We start from the raw sequence: 22879 nt of genomic DNA on the forward strand, positions 1-22879 counted from the left end.
CCAGGAGAGCACCATCTCAAGATAAAAGAAAAACAAATCAGATCAACCAATACATCTAAGAGAAGTCAAACACATATAATCTAGGGCAATATGGCACACTTAACTACCAATTTGTGTTACATCTACTAATTAATCTCCATTCCATGTTGACTTCTAATGAATCTCCATTTCATTTAGCCCCCTGGAACATCTCCATTTTGCAAACACATCCCTCGTCCATCTCATTTCTATACATATGTCATCATGGTTTCCACCATCTCCAAGTAGTCCGAAACGGAGTGATTCAGCAAAGCTGCCTCCTTTGTGACACTGACAGATGGGGTCCGTCGAGCAGAAGCCGGCGGCGGCGGCGGAGGTGATCTTCCGGTCGAAGCTGCCGGACATCGCCATCACCAACACCCTGCCGCTCCACCGCTACTGCTTCGAGCGGCTCCCGGAGGTAGCCGGCCGCCCCTGCCTCATCGACGGCGCCACGGGCGACGTGCTCACCTACGCCGACGTCGACCGCCTATCCAGGCGCCTCGCGGCGGCGTTCCGCCGAGCGCCGCTGGGGCTGGGGCGCGGGGCCGTCGTGATGAACCTGCTGCGGAACTCGCCGGAGTTCGTGCTGTCGTTCTTCGCGGCGTCCCGCGTCGGCGCCGCGGTGACCACGGCGAACCCGATGTCCACCCCGCACGAGATCGAGAGCCAGCTCTCCGCCGCGGGGGCCACCGTCGTCATCACCGAGTCGATGGCGGCCGACAAGCTCCCGCCCCACGGCGTCGGCGGCGGCGCGCCGCCCCTCACCGTCGTCCTCATCGACGAGCGCCGCGACGGCTGCCTCCACTTCTGGGACGACCTCATGTCAGGAGACGAGGCGGCCGCCAACGACGCCGGCGGCGACGACGACGAGGGGTTCGACCCGGACGACGTGGTGGCGCTGCCGTACTCCTCGGGGACGACGGGGCTCCCGAAGGGCGTGATGCTGACGCACCGGAGCCTGAGCACGAGCGTGGCGCAGCAGGTCGACGGCGACAACCCCAACATCGGCCTCCACGCCGGCGACGTGATCCTGTGCGCGCTGCCCATGTTCCACATCTACTCGCTCAACACCATAATGATGTGCGGCCTCCGCGTGGGCGCCGCCATCGTCGTCATGCGCCGCTTCGACCTCGCCGCTATGATGGACCTCGTCGAGCGCCACCGCGTCACCATCGCGCCGCTCGTCCCGCCCATCGTCGTCTCCGTCGCCAAGAGCGAGGCGGCGGCGTCGCGCGACCTCTCGTCGGTGCGGATGGTGCTCTCCGGCGCCGCGCCCATGGGCAAGGACATCGAGGACGCCTTCATGGCCAAGCTCCCCGGCGCCGTGCTCGGACAGGTGCCAAAAAAATGCTCTTTTTTTTCTCCTTCACATTTTTTTGCACTGTTGGATCGTCAGATGGACGGCTCAGATCACATGTTGACTTTTGTGCACGACGGTCAACGTATGATCCTACCCGTCCATCAGGCTGATGTATTAGATCCGATGGCTGGAAATCTTAGATCAAGTACAAGAACCCATTTTACATATTTTGTTAGTTTTTTTTATATACTACGATAAAAACACAATGAAGATTAAATTATTATTTAATGAAACCAATCATAAAACTCATCTCACTAACAAGCCTGAAGTTGGTTAGCAATATATGTTTTCATCATTATATATAAAAAATTGTAAAATTATGTAGGTGTGTCTTGTGTGTGGATATAGAGTGGAGCTCCACACCTACACACATGACATGGCTATAATCAGCCACAAGCTGGCTCAAGTCAACATCAGAGCTCTGTAATCACTTGTAGCCTTATGGGCCCTGTCCAGCTAAGCTTTTCTTAAAAAAAACAACTCTAGCAAAATGTTATAGTAGGTTCTTCTAATTTAACTGGCTTATGCTCAATTGAAGAAAAAAGTATTAATTCCTATTCTGAAATGCAACAACATGGTACTATTATTCTAAATGCCACATATAAAAAGTGATTGGTGGGACTTAGCACTAAACCCCTCTGATTATGATATATTTATCAAATTGTCCCTTGAAACTGTTATATCCCAAATATATGCTTACCAATTACGCAAATGTGGCGATAATCTTTGTGGCTTACTATGTGGCACGTAGGGCTATGGGATGACCGAGGCCGGGCCGGTGTTGTCAATGTGCCTGGCGTTCGCCAAGGAGCCCCTGCCAGTGAAGTCCGGCGCATGCGGGACGGTGGTGCGCAACGCCGAGTTGAAGATCATCGACCCCGACTCCGGCGAGTCGCTCGGTCGAAACCGGCCTGGTGAGATCTGTGTCAGGGGGCAACAGATCATGAAAGGTATAGAAGATCCCTCAAGCTTCTTGACATGTTCAACAGTTGACATCTCAGTTATGTTTTTCCCCCTGCAATTGAGAATGTACCACTCTGCTACTACTGGCCCAGATCTCAAGATCAAATCTGACTTGGAAAATCATATGATAACCACATGTGGATTAGATAAAACCAACTACATAAATAAAAAAAATAACACAAGACATTGCTCTGTCTTCTTTTTGACTATTACCAACTCAACTTCCTGATATATTGTCATCTAGACAAAATTCTCAACAAAACCAAGTCAACAATATGCTCATTTTTTTCGCAATAGTGAAAATACTCAATTAATTGAAAAAAAGTGTTCTTTTTTTCTAAAAAAAATGATACTAACACATGCTGTGGTGTTGCATGATTATAGGGTCATTATGCAATACAAGTCCACACGGTAGGTAGGATATTGTAATCCTAGTTGTGTAGATGCTCCAGCTAGCAAATTATGTTAGTGCAAACTTAATTTGATGTCCAGATCTTACCTAGTGCTCACCGACATATCTGATGCCAACTGTTCGTACCATTCCTAGCCGTCCGATCGCACGAATCAACGATCGAGATCGCGCCACCTTTTGAGAAAAAAAAACAGAGAATAAGAATTGAAGCCGCTGTTGCGTTATTGATATCATTTCAAGAATATTAATGAGATCTTGTTGGGGACGCATGACCAGTTTAATTACGATAGCCTTCTTCAATTCACAACTAGAGCTAATTATAATGGAACTGATTAATCTATTATCCGGTATTTCATAGTAATTACTCCATCCGTTTATGTTTAATTTTTTGCTTATAATGTTTGATCATTGTCCTATTCAAAAAATTATAGAAATATTATTTATTTTGCTTCTGACTTACTTTATTATCAAAAGAACTTTAAGCACAACTTATCATTTTTTAATATTTATACTAATTTTTTGACGAATGGTCAAGCGTTGTAACAAAAAAATCGAACATCTTATATTACGAAACGGACGTAGTATTAATTATTAATGACATATAAAATACCTACGATAAGAAAGTAAGGCCGTACTGTTCGTCAATGTATGATCAAGAGCGAGAGGTCTGAAACAATGCTTGTTAATTGCAGGCGTCCAGCTATTTCCACAATACTCTATATGCACAGGTCCAAGACCAGGACAAAATTAAAATTTATAAATGTTAGCATGTCAAATGCTGTCACTTTCAGTTGCATACTTTGCACCACTGTTTCATCAATATTTGCAAACCTACCATACTGATTAATAAATTAACCCATTTTGTACTAGTCATCTAAGTTTACATGCCTTTATAAATAGACATAAAATTATAAACATAAATATGTGAATTGTGGACATGGGAGGTGATTTTTTTTTCTTTTGCTTTCTTCTCTTGTTTATTAATTGGAGACGTCAGGGATTAAAAAAAAAGACGTATCAGATTTAATTTTGTTAGCACGATACTTTGACAAGAAAATGCTCGGTCATGATCTTATATGTGATTCAAAAGTATAATCATAAGTAAGCACATTTGGATATGAATATAACAATGTTAATTTTGTGCCAAAATAAGTAACTTTAATCAAAATCTTGTCCTAACTAGATCTAATACGTATTGTATTTTTTAATGGAGTGAGAATCTATATTTCTCTGGCCACATCATTATGGTGTGAGGTGATTGATTTCCATTGTCCAAAAAAATATTCACGGTTACAATTTAATACATTGACCATTGATGTTTATTTGGACAATCATTTTTTTCTTTAGATCAGGACTCCTTTTGGGAAATGGTGTGTGGAAACTTGGAGATAGAGATGAGTAACTGGTCACTATAGCTGACGAGAGCAGAGTATTGACTAACATAAACAAGATAAGAAAAACAATAATTTCTGTACGTTCCTAGAGCTCTATATCTAAGTCATCAATCTCAAAATAAGTTTATTTTTCTAGTTCAATTAAACATGAAATGAAGTCATTTAGGACGGAAGGAGTAGAACTAAGAGCACAAAACACCATAAACTAAAGGAAAAATCAAAACAAAAAAGTAAGTAGTACAGTACCATTTTCTATCGAAATTTTGAAGAAAAAAAATGATCCAAGTAACTTCTATATTGTCAAACGTGTTGGTGTCAGAAACATCATATATTCATAGCTCGGTAAATATATATTTCTGAATTTTAAAACAAGGAAATTTCAAATGTGGGATATGGAAAGTTCAGAACTCTACATGACTGAAATATCAGTAGCTAATTTCAAGCTGCAGTTCGAATCGAAATATCCCAACTCCATGTGAGTCGGATTCAACTAAAACAGAAAAAAAAAAAAAGCATTGCCAATAGCAGTGGGAATGTCAAGCTTTCGAATCATATCAGAATTGCAATTTTACTCATTTGAAATAGGTCAATCACCGGTATCTGACCACCCATTCATACTACTTATTTCCATGAAAAATTAACATGCTAAAAAACACAAACTGTTCTGTAATTTCAGGTTACCTGAACAACCCGGAGGCCACCAAGAACACCATTGACGCCGACGGGTGGCTGCACACCGGCGACATCGGCTACGTCGACGACGACGACGAGATCTTCATTGTGGACAGGCTCAAGGAGATCATCAAGTACAGGGGCTTCCAGGTGGCCCCTGCAGAGCTGGAGGCTCTTCTCATCACCCATCCAAACATTGCTGATGCTGCTGTTGTTGGGTATGCCATGAACCAGCTCTTATTCTGTAATGTAGTTTTTTCACTGCTAGTTCAAAAGGTTTGGCAAATAATGTGCAGAGTTTCTACATGAATTTTGCATGAATCTAGTTCTTGGAATAGCATCGTTGATATGATTACTCCTTTGCAGGAAACAAATTGAGCCTGAAATCGGAGAAATCCCGGTCGCGTTCATAGCGAAAACTGAAGGGAGTGAGCTGAGTGAAGAGGATGTCAAGCAATTTGTAGCTAAGGAGGTAAATTCGATCCCTTACCATGGTTATTCATATGACAAAAAAAATTATATTACTGTATTGTTTTTACGTTTTATTCAGTAAAATTATTTGTTTTTCTGTGGTTTCAGGTGATCTACTACAAGAAGATCCGGGAGGTCTTTTTCGTCGACAAAATCCCCAAGGCGCCGTCAGGGAAGATCCTGAGAAAGGAACTGAGAAAACATCTGCAAAATCTTCAACAACCAGCCTGATTTAAAATTTGCCTAAAAAAAGCCTGATTTAAAATCGGACTCGGACCTGGAAAAAAATTAGCATGAACAAGCAAGATACATAGTTCTAATATTGCAACTCACGCATGCTATTTTGAATAGTTTTTGTCCGATTTATATGTGGGGAAAAAAATACTAAGGTACAAATGGATAATAGTTCTGTGCAATACAGGTGTTGTTAGGTTGGTTTGGTTTGCTCATTGCAAAGGCACAGGAATCTGGGGAAGCCATGTACAAAAATGTTCAGACCTGTCTATTGTTCTTGCTGGTATTTTTGTAATGTTTTCTATAAACATTATATCATTCATTGTTATTAATAATTCTATCTATATACCATGTATTTTTTTTGGTCTGGTTCTAATTTGCACCACAAAGTTTATTTCTTCTCCAAGGAACACCACAGGTGGTGCTCAGATATCTATCAATAGTTGCATACAACAACACCAAAAAATGATCTAGTATGATGCTTTAAACTCTACTCCATTCATCCCAGGGCATAAGGATTTTTAGATCTAGACACCAGTATTAAAAGAGTTGGTGAAATTAAATGGGATAAACTTGTGACTGGGTTTGTAGAGGAAGTAAGAAACTTTACTTGTGGAAGCTTGTGATTGATTAAAAGAATATATGTATTATAATTTATTATGTTTTGTTGGTATAAGCTGTTATATTTTTGGACTGTGGAACTACATCATGTTAAAAGTTCTGTGGCCCCACAAAGAAAACCCTAAATCACAGATAGAATTGATAAGTAATCCAAGAAAATCACAAGGCGCCCATGGCCTAATGGATAAGGCGTCTGACTTCTAATCAGGCGATTGTGGGTTCGAGTCCCACTGGGCGTGTTTCCTTTTTCAGTTTTTTTAAATGCTTGCTTCCGGATGGAATGTACAGGTTATGTATAATTCCTTTATACCATATTATTATTTTTTTTCACTGTGCTTTCCAAAAATTCATCGGAACTCTCACGGCATCCTAAATCATTTATCCATAATTCGCAATACGTGTACCGTGGCCTCGTTTAGAGCAAGTTTAATAGTGTAGATAACTGTCATCTCTAATATATATCCGTGTCATCAAGAGCTAATGATGTAGATAGCTCGTAAAAGAGGCTAGCTATACGAGTGTTGAAGCGTTGCACACGGGATCACATAATATGGCCCCATAAAACAAGTGATTAATTACGAGTCAATAATTGACTCGTAGGACGGTGATAATTTTTTCTCTATGCTATCGCTTGACTCTTGCATGGGAGCCGGCTCAACTCTTTCTGTCATTTTCTCCCTCCTTCAGCTGGGCTTACGCTGATGTGGATTTTTTTACAGCTAACCTATAGCCTACTAGTATACCTGCTCATTTGCAAAAGTATCGCTGGATGATTGGATCTAACCTAGCTTCCGTGTTTCCAATCTGAAAACAACATGGTCCTTTGTTTTTGCTGAGAAAATACAAAATACTACTAGCTTATAATACTAAGGTGGCGTTCGTTTGCTGCCCCTAAGTTAATTTACCATTTCGTTTTTCGCGTGCACACTTTCCGAACTTCTAGACGGTGTGTTTTTTGCAAAAATTTTCTATAAGAAAGTTGTTTTAAAAAATCATATTAATATATTTTATATTTTTTAAATAATTAATATTTAATTAATCATATACTAATCTATTACTACGTTTTTCTGTGTCAGAGTAAGTAACTTACCTTGCTTCAATCGAACGTGGCCTAAAATAAAGTAATGAACTACATCAATAAACTTTTTTTAAGAAAGAAGGGTAAGAGCCCTTCCCATTCCCATTAACAAACTAGAAAGGACGCGCGGCGTTAAGACTAATGTTTACTGGTAGATCCCGGATAGATCTATGCGTACCCGCAAAACTATGATTATGGAGTTAATACATTTATATTAATAAACTGAAGTAAGTAGAGATATTATATATTACTAAGTATATAAATATACACACATATACTGCTTAGGATATTAAATAGTAAATATGAATAATACTTTACACGTGAATAATTTTTTTAATATTAGAAAGTGTTGTTATAATTAGAAATAAAGTTTTTTATAAGATGAGGGTAGTAACCAATTAATAGAGATGCATAGTCAGAAGGAAAGGTCTTGTAATTCTAAACGGTTATAAGTGGTACCTTAGACATAAGGTATTCAACCGATCAATTATTATTTTTTGGAACATCTGGTTCTTTTTTTCCCAGCAGACGAGGCGCCCTTTCATCACCTTCGCTTTTTTTTCTCTGGGGATATTTTTTAATTTACGTTTGTCCCTTTATTTTAAACTTACGAATTATAAATCGTACTTAAAGTTACTTTAGTATTATATTAAATTATAACAAAATAGGTTTGTTATGATTATTTGTTAGCCAATGATATTTGATGCATTTAAGATTATTTATTTCTGATAAAATTATTAATTAATAAATTTAACCAAATAGATAAATAAATAATTTAGATTTAGCTAAAAATAAAATTTATTTGAATTGGTTTTAAACTAAAGGAGATAAACCTTATTATAGGATTTTGATTAAGGAAAGAAAATTAATTGCTTTATAAAATGGTGGGGCCCACTTTCCATTCTCTCTCCTTATCTTCTTCTTCCTCCTTCCTTTCTCTGCTTCTTTTGTTTCTCTCTTACGGCCAGAGCAGCGAGGCAGCACAGGGAGGGGGAGCAAGGGCGCGGCGGCCAGCAGCTAGGGAAGCACGGAGGGGCGGCTCTGCAGGCGGCGGAGGCGACGGAGACCCAGCGGCAGCGGCGCGGAGCGGAGGGGCGATACAGCGGGGCGGCGGCGCGGAGACCCGACGGCAGCGGCGGCAGAGCGGAGGGTCGATGCGGCGGGGCGGCGGCGGCGGAGAGAAGGGGCAGGAGCGGGAGCAGCCAGCGGCGGGGCCGAAGGAGGAGGCCGATGGCGGCTGCTGGTCGGTGCGTCGAGGGCGGCGGATCCTGGCGGCGGCGCCTCCCCGCGAAGATCTCGGAGTAGCGGGCGGTGGCCAACCTCAGCGGAGATCGGCTCTTACGGCCAGAGCAGCGAGGCAGCGCAGGGAGGGGGAGCAAGGGCGCGGCGGCCGTCGGTGCAGGAGCGGGAGCAGCCGGCGGCGGGGCCGAAGGAGGAGGCCGACGACGGCTGCCGCTCGGTGCGTCGGGGAGATGTCGGTGAAGGGGGAGGAGGAGAAGGCGCGGTGAGGGTTTTTGGCGAGGGCGGAGTGGCCGGAAGGCGAAGCGGGGTCATCTCCCCTCGGCGAGGTGGCGGGAGGATGCAGGACTGCGGGGCGGGGGTGGACGAGATGGGGCAGATGACCCGTGAGCAGGACAGGGCAGGCTCATTTCCTGAGCGATGGGCAGTCACGGATATAGAGATACGAATGTCTTACAAACTTTAACCAACTATCTCCTAATTCCACAAAGCTAGATTCTACTGCACCAGTAATCCATTTGTCAAACTACGCAAAGGCTGAGACAATTCAACATCCAAAAAACTAGTTTTTAGGCAACCCATGGCTACCAACAAAAAACTTCCAAATCTGCTGGACAGACCTAGCAAAGTTTTCACAAAAGAAACATTCACATTTATCTCTACTTTCTTCAACCCAGAATCCTCTTCCTTTGCAGACACTATCCATGATTCACACCATAAACCTCCTCCGCAACCTGCCTGAGGCCGCGTTCGTTGCCCCCCGCTAGTTAACTTATTCTCTCTCGTTTTCCACGCGCATGTTTCTTGAACTGCTAAACGGTATATTTTTTGTAAAAATTTTCTTTAGAAAAGTTGTTTTAAAAATCATATTAATCTATTTTATATTTTTTAATAATTAATTAATTATGTACTAATCTATTATATGTTTTTTGTGCCACAGATAGATTAACTTGTCCCCTCCACACGCGAACGCGGCCTGAGTAGCCTTGCACCATCTTCGAGTTTTCCTGCTTTGGCCTCCTTGATCTGCATCAAAGACCAAACAGAGATACTGGCAACCTGAAAAATAATCTCCACAGGATCTTTTGGAAATTTGTCCTGAAAACATGCATTATTTCTTATTTTTCAGATCGACCACAAAACCACTGAGATATCAATAGCTACCAAATTTCTTGTAGCTTTACCAAAACTATTCATCCAGCTGCCAAGAACTACATCAATAAACTATTACAGCGTATTGTCACAAACTTCATAAATTTTTTTTCAGAAAGTCCATATGCTGTGAATTCCCACGGGATCACCTGAGTTACACAGATGTCCACAAACTTGGGTGACACATAGACAGATGGCCTGACTGATGCCTTGCTATTCTGCTCGCGATTGTTACCGGCGAACTCAATTCAACTTTTGGGCCCTCGTCGTTTTCACATCATATAGGTATAAGCTAAAATTTAAATTTTAGAGCTTAATACTGAAATTAATTTTAGAATTTGTTGTTCTCATCACAGTTTATTTTATAACATTTGCCTTTAGGGCCATAAGAGTAATGCAATACATGTGTATCGCGGCCTCATTTACTCACCTGCAAGGCTGCAAGTCTGCAACGTATCACTGGATTATTGCATCTAACAATGTTTCCCAGCTAAAAACAGCATGGTCCTTACAGAAACAGTAGTTCTTTTAGGCCATTTCTATTAGAAGGTTCCATTTTTATTTTTTTAACAGTACCATGTAAGCAATAAGAGATCTCATTAATGTTTAAAATAGTTCATACGATGCATAATTCTATTTTGTTTTTACTAGCAAAGAGGTAAGCTATATTAGAAAGTGTAAAAGGAATTCCATCTAGATAAAACTTATTTCATCCCCCTTTTCATTAATTCCTTGCCACATCATCAAAAGTATTGACATGATATTTTATTTAATGAAAATGAAGCTCCCATTGGGTTAGTCTTATTGGTTTTTATTGTGAACACACAAAATAGTTTACACTACTAAAACAGTAATAAACTACATCCAAATCATTGACAACATTGAATAAACTAGCTGCTGGACCCCTCTGCCAAATCAAGCATAAGGTTGCAACATGCAACATGCTCAACAATAACTGCTGCAGCATGTTATCCCAAACTTCATAAAATCTTTCAGACTTTCAGTCCTTATGCCCACAAGATCACCAAACAGCACGTGGTCCCTGAGTAACAAAAAATGCCCACAAGCTTGGGTGAACGTAAACAGATACCCTGTCTGACGCCTCACTATTCTGCTCACGATTGTTATTGGAGAACTGAACTCAATTCAACTTTTCAAGTCTACGGTGCACTTTGGTGAGCTGGCGTGTGCAGCTATCTCGAGTTGTGCATGGACCACACATAAGGTATATCACATTGCCCAACGGCCTAGCATAGATGTTATCCTCCTCACGAAGTTGTCGGATTAAGGAGCTCGCATAAAGTGACGCGTACCTGAAGCAATAATAGAACCAAACATGTTGAGTACAATCCAACGATGTTCAACTTAGATGTTATCCTCACGAGGGTCAAACAGCTAAATTAGGAATCTAGACAGTTACTGAGAGGAGCAAGGGGTTTGAATATTTTGTTTGCTAAAGAAATATTGAGGTACTTCTTATAAAAAGAGCTTCTAATTTTGTATTGGATGCTGGATAAGTTGAAGGTGTAAGGAGTTCAAATATTTTTTTCTAAACAAAAATAAAGGTACTTCCTTCTGACAATAAAATAGAACTTCCGATTTTGGTGGATGGTGGATAAGTTGAAGGATGTATTGCTTTTGCTGCTACCAAATACGTCAAGTATGTTTTTCTTACTTGAAATGAACAGCAAAAGGCCCCATAGAATATCAACAGATTTTTAAAACTATGATATTACCTTTTCTTTTTGAACAGGCATACTAGAATATATCAATAGGAAACTAAACTATGCAGAAGCTTGGCACAACACAGAATGCTAAACTGCCTTCTATTGCGTGCTCTTAACTTGGTTATATAAATTAGTATAGAATAGCATCAATAAAGGACACCAGCTATAAATGACTCAAGATTGTCATACCCAGCATCTGATCCCTCAGCCTTAAGCTCGATTGCACACAGAGTTCCTAAGGAGACCACTCTTTTCACATTTGGCAGTGACGATAAATAGTTCACTAGTGCACCATCCCATAGCTGCAAATACCAGAGTGAACTTCTCAGTGCCAAGTATCAAAATAGTTCAATAAACTGACTGTTTATAGCATTAGCAAAAGAAAAGAAGTCCATTTTACTCCCCCTAACTATTCCATTGGATCACTCTAAACTATTTTTGGCTTATTTTACCTGCTAAACTGTTGAAAATGATCCACTTCACTCTTTAATAACATTTCTGTTGTTTGTTACTCTTCATACAAGTTGTATTTTAAGCTGAATTTTTTTAGAGCTACAGATGGCACCATTATCAAAGTTCAAAAATATTTGCAAGGATGAAGTTCAAGAATATCTTCAAATATTTTCAAGGTTGTTTACATAAACTTTAAAATATTGATATTTAAACAAATCTTAGGTGCTTTCAACCATGTAAACTGTGAGATTTTTTTAAAAAAATGGTAAGACGTAACTTATAATGCATTTACCATCCTAACAAAATATCAATGCAAACTATGACATAAATAGAGGGAAACCAAAGAAGAAATGTACCGTTAAGGAGTAAAGTGAACTGGTTTCAATAATTCTGGTGTATAAAATAAGCCCAAAATTTAGTTAGTTTAGGGGTTAAGCTCTCGAGTGAAATAGTTTGGGGCAGTAAAATGGACTTTTTCTTAGCAAAAAGATGTGTTCCTGGAAATTGTATTACTATGTAATTCTACATTAAGACGGATTGCAATACAAACAGTAAGGACATAGTACACTGATGCTTTTTAATGAGCAAATCATAAACTGAACATTCACTTTACAGTACCTTTACAGTACCGTACAGCTGCCACAATTATGAGAATGCATTAAGACCAAAATGAGGGTGTGCTTCGCCATTTCATGGTCAAATGGATTAACCAGAATAACTGACTCAGGTGATTCTAATCTAAAATAATTAATTGAATGAACTAATTTTCTTTACCTCCTTCAGCCTCATATGATCAAGATCAAGATTTGAATTGGTGGAGGGATCTTTATACCATTGGATAGCTTTTACTGCTGCGGCACATCCCATGGGATGAGCAGTATAGGAATGGCCATGCAGGAGTGCTGTCAGCTGGGTCAGATAAAAGACGAGTCAGTGCTAACCTAAAAGAACAGACCTTCTGATACATTCGCATATAACATCAAACAATTGTTAATGAACTGTTTGCACATGCCAAAAGGGAAAAGATACATCCAAGATAATTAGATGAGTGTACCTTAGAGTCACTTCTGAAGGCTTCAAAAATAGGTTCTGTAGCTAAGGTTGCAGCCAATGGTACAATGCCACCAGTCATCAGTTTAGCATAACAAGAGATATCAGGTGAACAGCCAAGCAACTCTGAAGCAGACTGGAAGAGAGGAAAGTGGTCAAGATTTTGAATATACCAGTTAACCCCACCAGCCATTTCTATAAGATATGGTTTGACTTGGCAAAGTCCATTAATGTGTAGTTTCACTACAATTTTATCTTGCAGTTCATTGTTACTACTAAGGCAACCATAACCAAAGTACATTGAAATGTACTTGTGGTGGTGCCACTTTTATGTCACTAAGTGTCTAAACCTTACATAGCTGGCCAGATTGGTCAAAGCTTACTTAATTTGAAAATCTCAGAATACTTGTGAGCCATATAAGTTTGGATGGATGAAGTTTTAAGGTATGACCATCCACAAGAACATATTTATCATATATTACCTCCACACCGAGACGCCAAAATCCTGTAAATACCTCATCAAATATGACAGGAATTTTTCGGTTTTTACACTCTTTGACAAGTAATCTCTGGAAAAGGGGATCTATCAAATGCATCCCCCCTGCACCTTGTATTACTGCATGAATAAGAGTTAATGATGTTACACAAGAATTAAAGGGCGCAAGCAAATTAGACTATTGAAGTTTATATCACACCCTAACACAGAAATACTTAGTCCGATTTAAATAGGGAATGTGAACGAAATTTCATAAGCAATGTAATATCTGCTCACACATTCAACACAAAATATCAGTATCAGATTTTGTTTAGTCGGAACATAACAAGTACTACAGTGCCAGAATGGTAAGTTCATACACTCAAATCAGCATGAATGACAGCATATGCTGAAAATAGGATACTCAAAAACAGGGAAGATTTAGTAACCTGGTTCTATAATTAATGCTGCAATATGCTCTGAATTATTTGACATAGCATATTGTGATAGTTGTTGCGATATGTATGAAACATATAAATTAGCAGCAACAGATGTGTCCCTGGTCTTGCAAAAAACTTCAGTTAATGAGGAAAAGCCTGCACTCAATACAAAAATAATCAGATAAGAACCTACAAAAAAAATATAAATTGACATGTTAAACTTGCACTGACATGTATCACAAGAATTCTGTTGATCATGACATATTGATGGGGGTACAGAAAGGTGGGTGGTTTTATTTTTAATGTACACTGTAGGAGGATCTAGAAAAAGCCCTCGCCCTGAGTACCTACAGAACAAACCTCAAGTGAATGATCTCAGCCTTACTGATTTCTGAAGCCAACAGTGAAAGAGGAAATCAAATGATAATGCCTACATGTACAGGAAAAATATGCACTATACTTTAATGACAAGAGAGGAAATCTCTACTAGGCCATACAAACAGATAAACACTGTTTCTACACAATCACTTAAGAAGCTACAAATAATTCAATCCATTCAGCATAGTGAAAATGCACATGAAATTCATGGTTACCATGGCTGCTGAAGAAAAGACGTGTAAGCTGATGGAGCTTGTGCTTCCATAGCACCCAAAGTATCCCCATGGTAGGAACCATTTAAAGCAAGAACCTAGAGAGGATTCAATTAAATAATATATATATCAACAGAAGAAACATGCAGCAAGAAATCAAGGTTTCCTTTAAAAGGTGAGATAAATTGCAAATACAGGTTTCCCTTAAGAACGCAAGGTCAACATAGGCAGTTCACTGTGATCAAGTGAGCATGGTGGTAGATGAAGAAAACAAAACAGCATAAAAATTAGCTTCCTTGTTAAACTTAAAGTGTAACTACAATAGTTTGGGTCTTTCACTCCATATTTCATTCTTTTGCAGTCTGTTCAATTAACCTTATTTTCCTGATACAAAATATCTGTCACTGTGGATGGGTGGATGACCACAACATTGACTACGTTTGATGGGAAATCAGGAGATGTAAAGGAGTAGCTCAGATACACTAGTTTCTAATGCCACAATTGCAAGCACTATGCAAGAGGATAAGAAGGAAGAAGAGGTCACTAAATAAGAGGAAAAACATCTAGAGGGGGAATAGTGCTGGCCCTACACTCTGGAAGGTAGATATGTTGCTCGAAACTCAGCTTTCTGGGCCTAGAAGTGGTCCTGACAGCTGTAATGGTGAAACCATCGATGATCTTCCACAGATACTTAAATAGACTTCGTATGAGATCAGCATAGAGGAATGGAAGGACAGCATCAGCATTACAGTTATAGATCGTTGAGGCCAGCAAGGATGGCACAAGTGTTGGAGAGAATCAGAGAGATGGAGCAGAGGGAAAGATACAGAGCTAGGGAGGAAGAGGGCAGAGTGGAGGAACACAGGTATGGACTATGGGTAAATAAGGAAAGTTGATGCCTGTACTATTCTACCATGGTGATTTGCCAAGGTGAAAATTTAGGGTACTGTGTTACAAAAAGGGCTCATTCCCAAGCAATTTACTCAATGTGTTCGACACTTAGACTGATGCTGCACTCTGGTCAATGCACACATTCATCATGCTCCAACTACTGATAATTACATAGAAAACAAAATTAACTAAAAAGCAAATTCACACAAACATGTTATGCAGAATATCTACTTTGTTCATTTGTCCCTAGAAAATATACAAAATAACTAGTGGTTTAAAAAAAATGTATTGCCAAATTTTGAGTAGCTGGATGATTATTGGAGTTACTATGAAGATATTTCCCAGCATTCAGCAAAAAGCATAAGAAACAAGGACATCCTTATCATTTTCAGTAATGAGTACTCCATCTATTTCAAAATATAGGGCGTATTTTTTGTATTAGGACAAGGGTTTGACTAAAGATTATAATGTTAATATATCATTTATGTAACACAAAAGTATAATCATAAGGAAGTACTTTCCAATACGAATTTAATAATATTAATATTGTGTCATAAAAATAATATTGTAATAGAGTAATCTTTGGTCATATCCTTGTCCTAATGAAACTAAATTTGCCCTATATTTTGAAATGGAGGGAGTAATACAGATCATGTTGATCAACATCTATGGATTCTAGGGAAAAACATTCTTTCTTGCAGTGAATTTTAATACAGCTGTTCGAAACTAAGTAAAGAGACAAGGATATTCAATACAACCAGAACGAACCTTAAACTGAATACTTCTTTCGCTTGTGATATCTTTTTTACTGTCCACTAGAATACTATGGTCACATGCATATTTACGAAATGCCATCTTCAAAGCAATTTCAATTGCCGTAGATCCATTGTCTGAAAAATAAACTCGAGAAGCCCAATCTGACCAACAATAGAAGAGAATTGTAATAAATGAAGTGTTTCTCAACAACGTGACTTCTATAGTAACATAAAACTAACAACAAACAACAGCTTTACTTAGAACTTGTCAGCAATAATAATTGTGCAAAATCATAGTGAAGTAACATACAACTTGAAAGCACATAACATTACGTACATACCTTTGCCAACACCGCCAAGCAAAAGCTCTGCACAACGAAGAGCAGGCTCGTGAACATTCTCTGGAAACATCACATGACCATACCTTGCAGCAGCATAACCCATATCTCTTGCAAGTTCAATCTAATGAGCAAAGAGAAGTTTAGGCTACAAAAATTGCCTGTCAAAAGTTCAACATACAGCGTTTTAGATTTAAAACACTACTAACAACAGTTTCCTTAGCAAACTGAGAAGATATGGGATTCCACAGATGCTGGAAGATGTGCAGACAATAACCTGTAAGTTAGAATCAGGTCCTTGTGTCCACCAACTAGCACATGCATCAAACTGAGGAACAATCTTTTTTTCTTTAGCCTGAACCAAAAGAATAAGTAATAATGTAATCAAAGTTCTATTAGATTTCCATCATAGTTTCTTTTTATAAAAAATAGTCCTAGATGCTTGGCAAACCTTGTATGCTGAGAAATTCTCACCACAACGTGAATCAATAACTGTAACAGAATCTACTGGTACAAGATCATGCTGAGTGAAAGGCCACCACAACAAGTCCTTTGACTTTCTCTGCATACTGTCTAGCCTTTGAATTCTTTTTGAATGAAAAGATTGCAGGCTATCTTTAAGTGAACTAAAAGCTGAAGATGACTCAGTAAACCAATCAGTTAGGTCATCTTTAGGATCCTCTGGAATGGGTGGCAGGACATGCACAGGTACCCTAAATAACAGAAATAGTACACAGCTGTCATATCGAAATACAGCAGCAGCAGCCTTTAATTAGAAGTAAGTTGGAGTAGGCTTGTCATATATCTAAACAAAACACTGAAATAATTAATAACGGGATAATGTAATTAAAAGAAAATGGATGCTTCTATGCTCCGGCACACTTCCACAGTGATTGACCAAGAACACAAGAAAGGATTAATCACCTCTTTCTCAAGAAAGAAAGCAGGAATCTGTCATTTGACAAGCCACGATCTTCCAAAATAACTGAGCCCACATCATATCCTCTGAGCAACAGAGTTTCATAGGCGGATAAAGTGGATGAAATACCACCAAGATGACCATCTCCAACAAGAACTGCAGGTAACCTAGCGGACCTGTTAAGAGTTGCATGTGATCAACTACACCAGAAAGTAAAGCAAACCAGTATGTAGACATGTCACAGTTTAGAAGAAATCATTACAAGAAATTCAAGGTATCTATGGTATTTTTATGTATAATATGAATTATGAAATTTTATGTGACACTGCCAGTTCACCACAGGTGATAACTTCTGAAAATATATCTACTATTTAAAAATATAAGATGCTTCCATCATCTGTTTCCCCTGCTTCCATACGTGTGAAGATGTCCTTTTGCCCATCTCTGATCGTATTGTTACTCTCTTCCATCTCCTTTTTCACTGTAACCCAAGCCATTTCCTACTTTAAGGCAAGCCTAAATGTATCCATTTCCAAACTCAAAATGTTCATAACAGCAGCGGAGCCGCTGCATGCTTAATCTTGGTACTATGTGATCTTGGGCCCAGGTCTTGATGGTGGTTTGACTGATCAATTGTCTGGTATTTTCACGTTCATTACTGCTTGGCACTATTGATTTGACTCTGTGATTTTGTCATGTTGTTGCTATATATGGAAGATCAAGATCATTAAGGTGGGATTGAGACCCTTCAATTCATCTACAAGACATGCCAGCCACTTTACTAAATTGATACTGAGTTCACTCCATCATTCCATGGACAGAATCCTGACTGCTGAGTCCAAAGCTATCCCACTCCAGGAGTGAGTCTAGAAAGATTTCTGTGGATGTAATCCGGTCCAACACGATTCTAATCCTGGAAAAGTTATTATGGTCCAAATGTATTATGTACTTCATCATAACAAGCTCTGTACATTATCTGCTCTTCGTGCTCACTGAATAGGGAGGGGCCGCTGGCTCCTACCTGTGAATTGCGTCTATGCTCCATCTAGGTCATCCTTTCCATGCCCAGGGCCATCATCCTCATCATCCATCCATTGAGATGGCACATCTGACACCACACCCCATCAATTGTGCCAGATTGCCATTATGCGCTCCAAACAACATTTGACAGAGGCTGAGAAGATGCGTAGGGGAGAGACTGAATTTGGGGCTCACATGGTAACCATACCACGTATTTCTTTAGGAACGTCTATCTTGGAACGGAGCTCAGTGTCGTGGACGGTACCATCAATTGAGCAAAGCAGATCAACAAAGTAGGCAGCATCCGATAAGCAAGTGCAAATTGTGTTAGGTGTATTTTGTTAGTATGGTTATTAGCCCTTTTGTGAGAAAACTTAAAGAAAACAATTTTAAATATGTTATCTAAAATTCAACTCCAACCATTTCTGGTGTTGATTTTTTTCGTGTTTTTTAATTCAAAATATGGCTAGAAAGGAAATATCAATTCGTTCGATTTATTAATATATGATGACATTTATTCACATGAGATTTTGAGTGTTTAGATAATAATAAGGTCTTTTAGTTGCAATGCACAGGCATAATGCTAGTAAAACATATATTTAAAAAAGTGACAAGTGGATATGCTACTGTCTACAGTAGTGTAAATTGAGTATAGAAATTGATATAGGACATGAGTAATTACTCACTTCATGCATATCAACTACTCAAATTAAAAAGGTTAACACATTACTCTCTTAAAACAACAAATTACTCACCACAATTCAAAATCTTAAAACAAAAAATTACTCACCACAATTCAAACATGCATATTACTCTCTTACATAAACATGACTAAAGTGGCAATTTCATGGAAGAGGCCATAAAATTTGCTAGCGCTGGGCTTTCCTATGTAGAGGAATTATACAGTGCATGCATCACATCAATTAGCTCGATCAAGCAAATGTCACAATTGATAATGCATGAACCACCGCATGCTCTAAAGTAACCCAATGGCCAATGCCATTTAGTTTCTACTTGAATCTACACAGACACATTGAAGTACTCAAACTCGCTAGGACTAACTAAAACTGAGAATTGCATAAATCGAAAGCTGAACCACACGCACCGATAGAGATCACACTGTAGCGTGCCGGAGGGGCCAGGACTGGCCACGCCGCCGGCCGTCTCCAGCACCTTCCACACCTCCCCGTCCCCGTCCCCGTCCCCCGCCCCCTCCGCCAGCCACCGGTCCACGAGCCACCTGACCTCCTCGTCCTCCACCGGCATCCCCTCCCTCTCCGCCGCCAGGTGCGGCGACACCGGCTCTCGCCACGCGTACATCGTCCTGCACACGAGCGTCTTCTCCACCGCCACCTCTCCACCCCGTTCACCCTCCGCCTCCCCCTCCTCGCCGTAAGTCACGACCGTGTCCTGGCGCTCGGGGATCGGCTCCACGGCGGGGGACGGGAAGAGGGTGTGGTTGGACGCGACGACGCGGGTGGCGCCGGCGAGCGGGGAGCGGCGGAGGAGCGGGGGGGCCCTGTCGAAGACGAAGCGCGCGTCGGAGTCGACGGGGAAGCCGGTCTGGAGCGGCTTGAGGTAGGCGACTGTGGAAGGGGAGGAGGGCGACGGGGAGGCGAGGAGGGAGGCGACGAGGCCCGCGGAGACGAGCGTCTTGCCGACGCCCGTGTTGGCGCCGAAGATGGCGAAGGCCGGGGAGGAGAGGGGAACCGCGGCCGCATCGGCAGCGGAGGAGGAGGTGGAGAGGTGGTGGTGGCGGCGGCGGCAGCGAGCGTGGCGGCGGAGGAGGAGGAGGCGGCGGAGCATGGCGGCCAGCGGGGGCTGGGGTTTTGGACGGGGTTATTGGGCCGGGGTAATTGGCTGATGGAGCAAAAGATAAGATTCGGGTTTAGCTCCACTTAGAGAGAAATTAAGCATCCAAAAAGAGCATGACTAAAATTTTGTACCTCAAATTTAGTTACTCGTATGAAAAGATTTATCTTCAAATCAATGTACACTGTAACGGACCAAAATAATATCCGCTATAAGCAAGTTTAAGGATCTAGATATTCAATTTAAAAGTTTACTGGATCTAAATAATATCGGCTTGTAAGTTTAATAAGCTAGATATATAATTTTTAAGTTTATGGACCTGATGATATCCACTCACATGTTTAAGGACCGAGTATTTTATATCAGATTTATAAGTTATTTTACACATCATATACCGGTTATATCCATATAAGAATAAAAATTTTATTTTACTATAGTATCATGTTAAATTGGTTAGCGGTGTGGTTTGTAAAAATTTTCGACCGTAATACTCAAGGTTATGTGCAACCCTTGCAATTTGGTGCAATTTTAACCATAAAAAACATGTTTTTTAAAAAAATTTACTTATAAAAAGAGTTTTTTTAATCAGCCATGTGATCATTGTGTCTCATCTGACCCTAACTACACACGGCACATAATATTCTTATGGTATTCAAGGTGCAATGACTAGAATGTGTATATATAATTAAATGAATTGCCATATAGATAAAAGGTGAGGTGTTAAATGAATAAATAAAAAGAAATAAGAAAAATGTGTGTTGTGTGAGACATGGTTTTTTACCATATGTAAGAAATAATGCTAGATGTGTAGCATTTGATTCAAATATGATTGGGTTGTGTTTCCTTTTCTGATTTTGCATTTAAAATTTTAGTGGGCACACTTTTCAAACTCCTAAACGGTATATTTCATGCAATAATTTCTTATTAAAATTTTTTCATCTAGTCTTTGTATAGTAAGATTTTACCCTTAAATAGGTATCACAAAAATTAGATAATCACACAATCCTAAAATCTCAACTATCTCGAACATAATCTTAAATAGTGCTTGTATTATCCTTCCTCTTGTTTGTTTTTTATTTGATGCCGTTGTTTTTTTAATGTATGTTTGGCAGTTTGTCATATGAAAAAATGTTTATCCAAATATGCAAAATTATAAGTCACGCTGAAGTTCCTATAATCATAACAAAATAATTAATAATTATATAAATCTTTTTTTGAATAAGATGAATGCTCAAACGTATAACGGCGTCAAATAAAAGAGCGGAAGGAGTAAGAGTCGTGTAATACTAGTTTTTTTATATGATACGGAGGATATGAAAAATCATAATTGGTGTCTGTGAAGGCTCTGTGTGAGTTCAAGATAGGGAGAGATGAAGATACGTAAACAAAGGTGAAGTATTAGTATGATTAATTAAATATTAATTATTTTAAACATAAAAATAAGAATAATATAGTTTTTAATAGCTTATCCATAGAATTTTAATTCTTTTACAAAATATTATTTACCAGTTTGCAATATATATTGTAGCTGTTATTTTCCCCTCCTAATCAAACATACATCTTGTAAAGTTAAATTAGAGCATCTACAATATTGAATTTAGAAAAGGTACCGGAGAAGAGAGAAGATGATGGGGTCACTTACGTCAGGGGCGGATCCATCCCGGTAAAACAGGAGAGGGTTGATTGTTTTCTTTCTCGTTCAGTCATTTACTTTTATTCTTTTCCCCCATTTTCTTTTCTACCTCTCTCTTATCTTTTATAGGGATTCAGCGGGTAGTAGGGCTTTTCAGACCCAGCACCCACTATATCTACCCCTAACTTCCGTACTTGCAACACTTCTTTCAGCTGGTCTCAAGGAAGAACCGAGTATTAGTCGAGGGGCGGGTTTTTATAGAGGAAGAACATACTTGGGCCCATGAATTAGTGCCTATTTCGTGCATTCTGAAATGAGCTAATGATATCTCTTTATTTTATTATATATGTTGGATCCATGATGGTACCTGTATATAGGTAATTAATTGATGCATTGGAGCAACTTCCACCTATTATACCTCTGACATGAGTCCCACATCTATTACCCATTGCATGAATGAAACACTATGGATGTTCTTAGAGTCATCCTTTTCTACCTGGATTACTGAATGATTGAATTGCCCCTAGTATTAACAATAAGTTCTAATCAAATGTGTAACGATGCCGTCAACTATATGTCACAAATGTTACCATTCTTCTCTTGCTGTTGAAATTCTTACATGGATATCTGATGATGATCAGGGAGTCAATAAGTCAGTCTGTTAAAAATTCTACAGCACTAACTGGCAAGTCAGTCTTCAATGCATGAACGCAGCAGCATCTGATCTATTTGAAACCAAAAGGAAAATGTTGACTGCATTTGGTGAATATACTCGAGAGGCAATTGGGATCACGTTGCGTTAGCACAAGAATGCACACCGTTCTTTAATGTAGCAACTACTGTAGCTAAATCTCAGCCATCTGTTTTGATCCAACGGTTACGAGATATACCAAATTCACATTACTGTTGCTCTCTGCAGTAGCACGTTACTACTGTAGAGAATCTCATTCTATGATGGCTCAGATGTAACGGCTAACGGTTGGCAGGCCATTTACACATGGCTTGGCTCACCGATGATCATTGCTACGTAACGGCTTGGCCAGTCGTTGCATATGAGAGTTTGGAATCATTATTGATAGAGGATTATGTGCTAATGAACGGATAAGATACATTGTTTATGCTGCAAAAACTGCACATCTTTAATTGTTTTGGTTCCACT

The 22879-nt window shown here is 39.8% G+C and overlaps 2 protein-coding genes and 1 non-coding gene across 3 annotated transcripts; 2 read left to right on the forward strand and 1 right to left on the reverse strand.

Moving 5' to 3' along the window:
* The first annotated feature begins 255 nt into the window (after nt 1-255).
* On the forward strand, nt 256-5904 carry LOC102704165 (probable 4-coumarate--CoA ligase 1). The gene is made up of 5 exons (XM_006659180.3): nt 256-1357; nt 2133-2331; nt 4827-5040; nt 5189-5294; nt 5402-5904. Exons 1-5 carry the CDS (start codon nt 317-319, stop codon nt 5522-5524), a joined length of 1683 nt encoding a protein of 560 aa, XP_006659243.1. The 5' UTR covers nt 256-316; the 3' UTR covers nt 5525-5904.
* A 410-nt stretch (nt 5905-6314) lies between these two features.
* Nucleotides 6315-6387, forward strand: TRNAR-UCU. The gene has a single exon. It is a non-coding gene; the product is annotated as a tRNA-Arg (tRNA).
* A 3939-nt stretch (nt 6388-10326) lies between these two features.
* LOC102716523 (bifunctional dethiobiotin synthetase/7,8-diamino-pelargonic acid aminotransferase, mitochondrial) lies at nt 10327-21746 on the reverse strand. Its single transcript, XM_040526738.1, has 15 exons — nt 21730-21746; nt 19381-20022; nt 17261-17431; nt 16788-17049; nt 16614-16691; nt 16340-16460; nt 16012-16160; nt 14356-14450; nt 13994-14109; nt 13772-13918; nt 13330-13463; nt 12852-12983; nt 12572-12706; nt 11534-11646; nt 10327-10930 (listed from the first exon to the last, which is right to left on the reverse strand). The coding sequence occupies exons 1-15, from the start codon at nt 21744-21746 to the stop codon at nt 10759-10761; spliced, it is 2484 nt and encodes an 827-aa protein (XP_040382672.1). The 3' UTR covers nt 10327-10758.
* Nucleotides 21747-22879: the final 1133 nt, after the last annotated feature.

Source organism: Oryza brachyantha, chromosome 8 (genome assembly GCF_000231095.2).
Source record: "Oryza brachyantha chromosome 8, ObraRS2, whole genome shotgun sequence".
Lineage (NCBI taxonomy): Eukaryota > Viridiplantae > Streptophyta > Magnoliopsida > Poales > Poaceae > Oryza > Oryza brachyantha.

Excerpts from the sequence above, each read along its gene's own strand:
- LOC102704165 (XM_006659180.3), top strand. The coding sequence starts at position 317 with ATGGGGTCCGTCGAGCAGAAGCCGGCGGCGGCGGCGGAGGTGATCTTC. Across the intron at positions 5,041-5,188 it reads GCTGATGCTGCTGTTGTTGG|GAAACAAATTGAGCCTGAAA; the intron begins GTATGCCATGAA and ends ACTCCTTTGCAG. Across the intron at positions 5,295-5,401 it reads AGCAATTTGTAGCTAAGGAG|GTGATCTACTACAAGAAGAT; the intron begins GTAAATTCGATC and ends CTGTGGTTTCAG.
- LOC102716523 (XM_040526738.1), bottom strand. Across the intron at positions 17,432-19,380 it reads CTACAGTGTGATCTCTATCG|GTCCGCTAGGTTACCTGCAG; the intron begins GTGCGTGTGGTT and ends AACTCTTAACAG. Across the intron at positions 11,647-12,571 it reads ATCATATGAGGCTGAAGGAG|CTATGGGATGGTGCACTAGT; the intron begins GTAAAGAAAATT and ends TGGTATTTGCAG.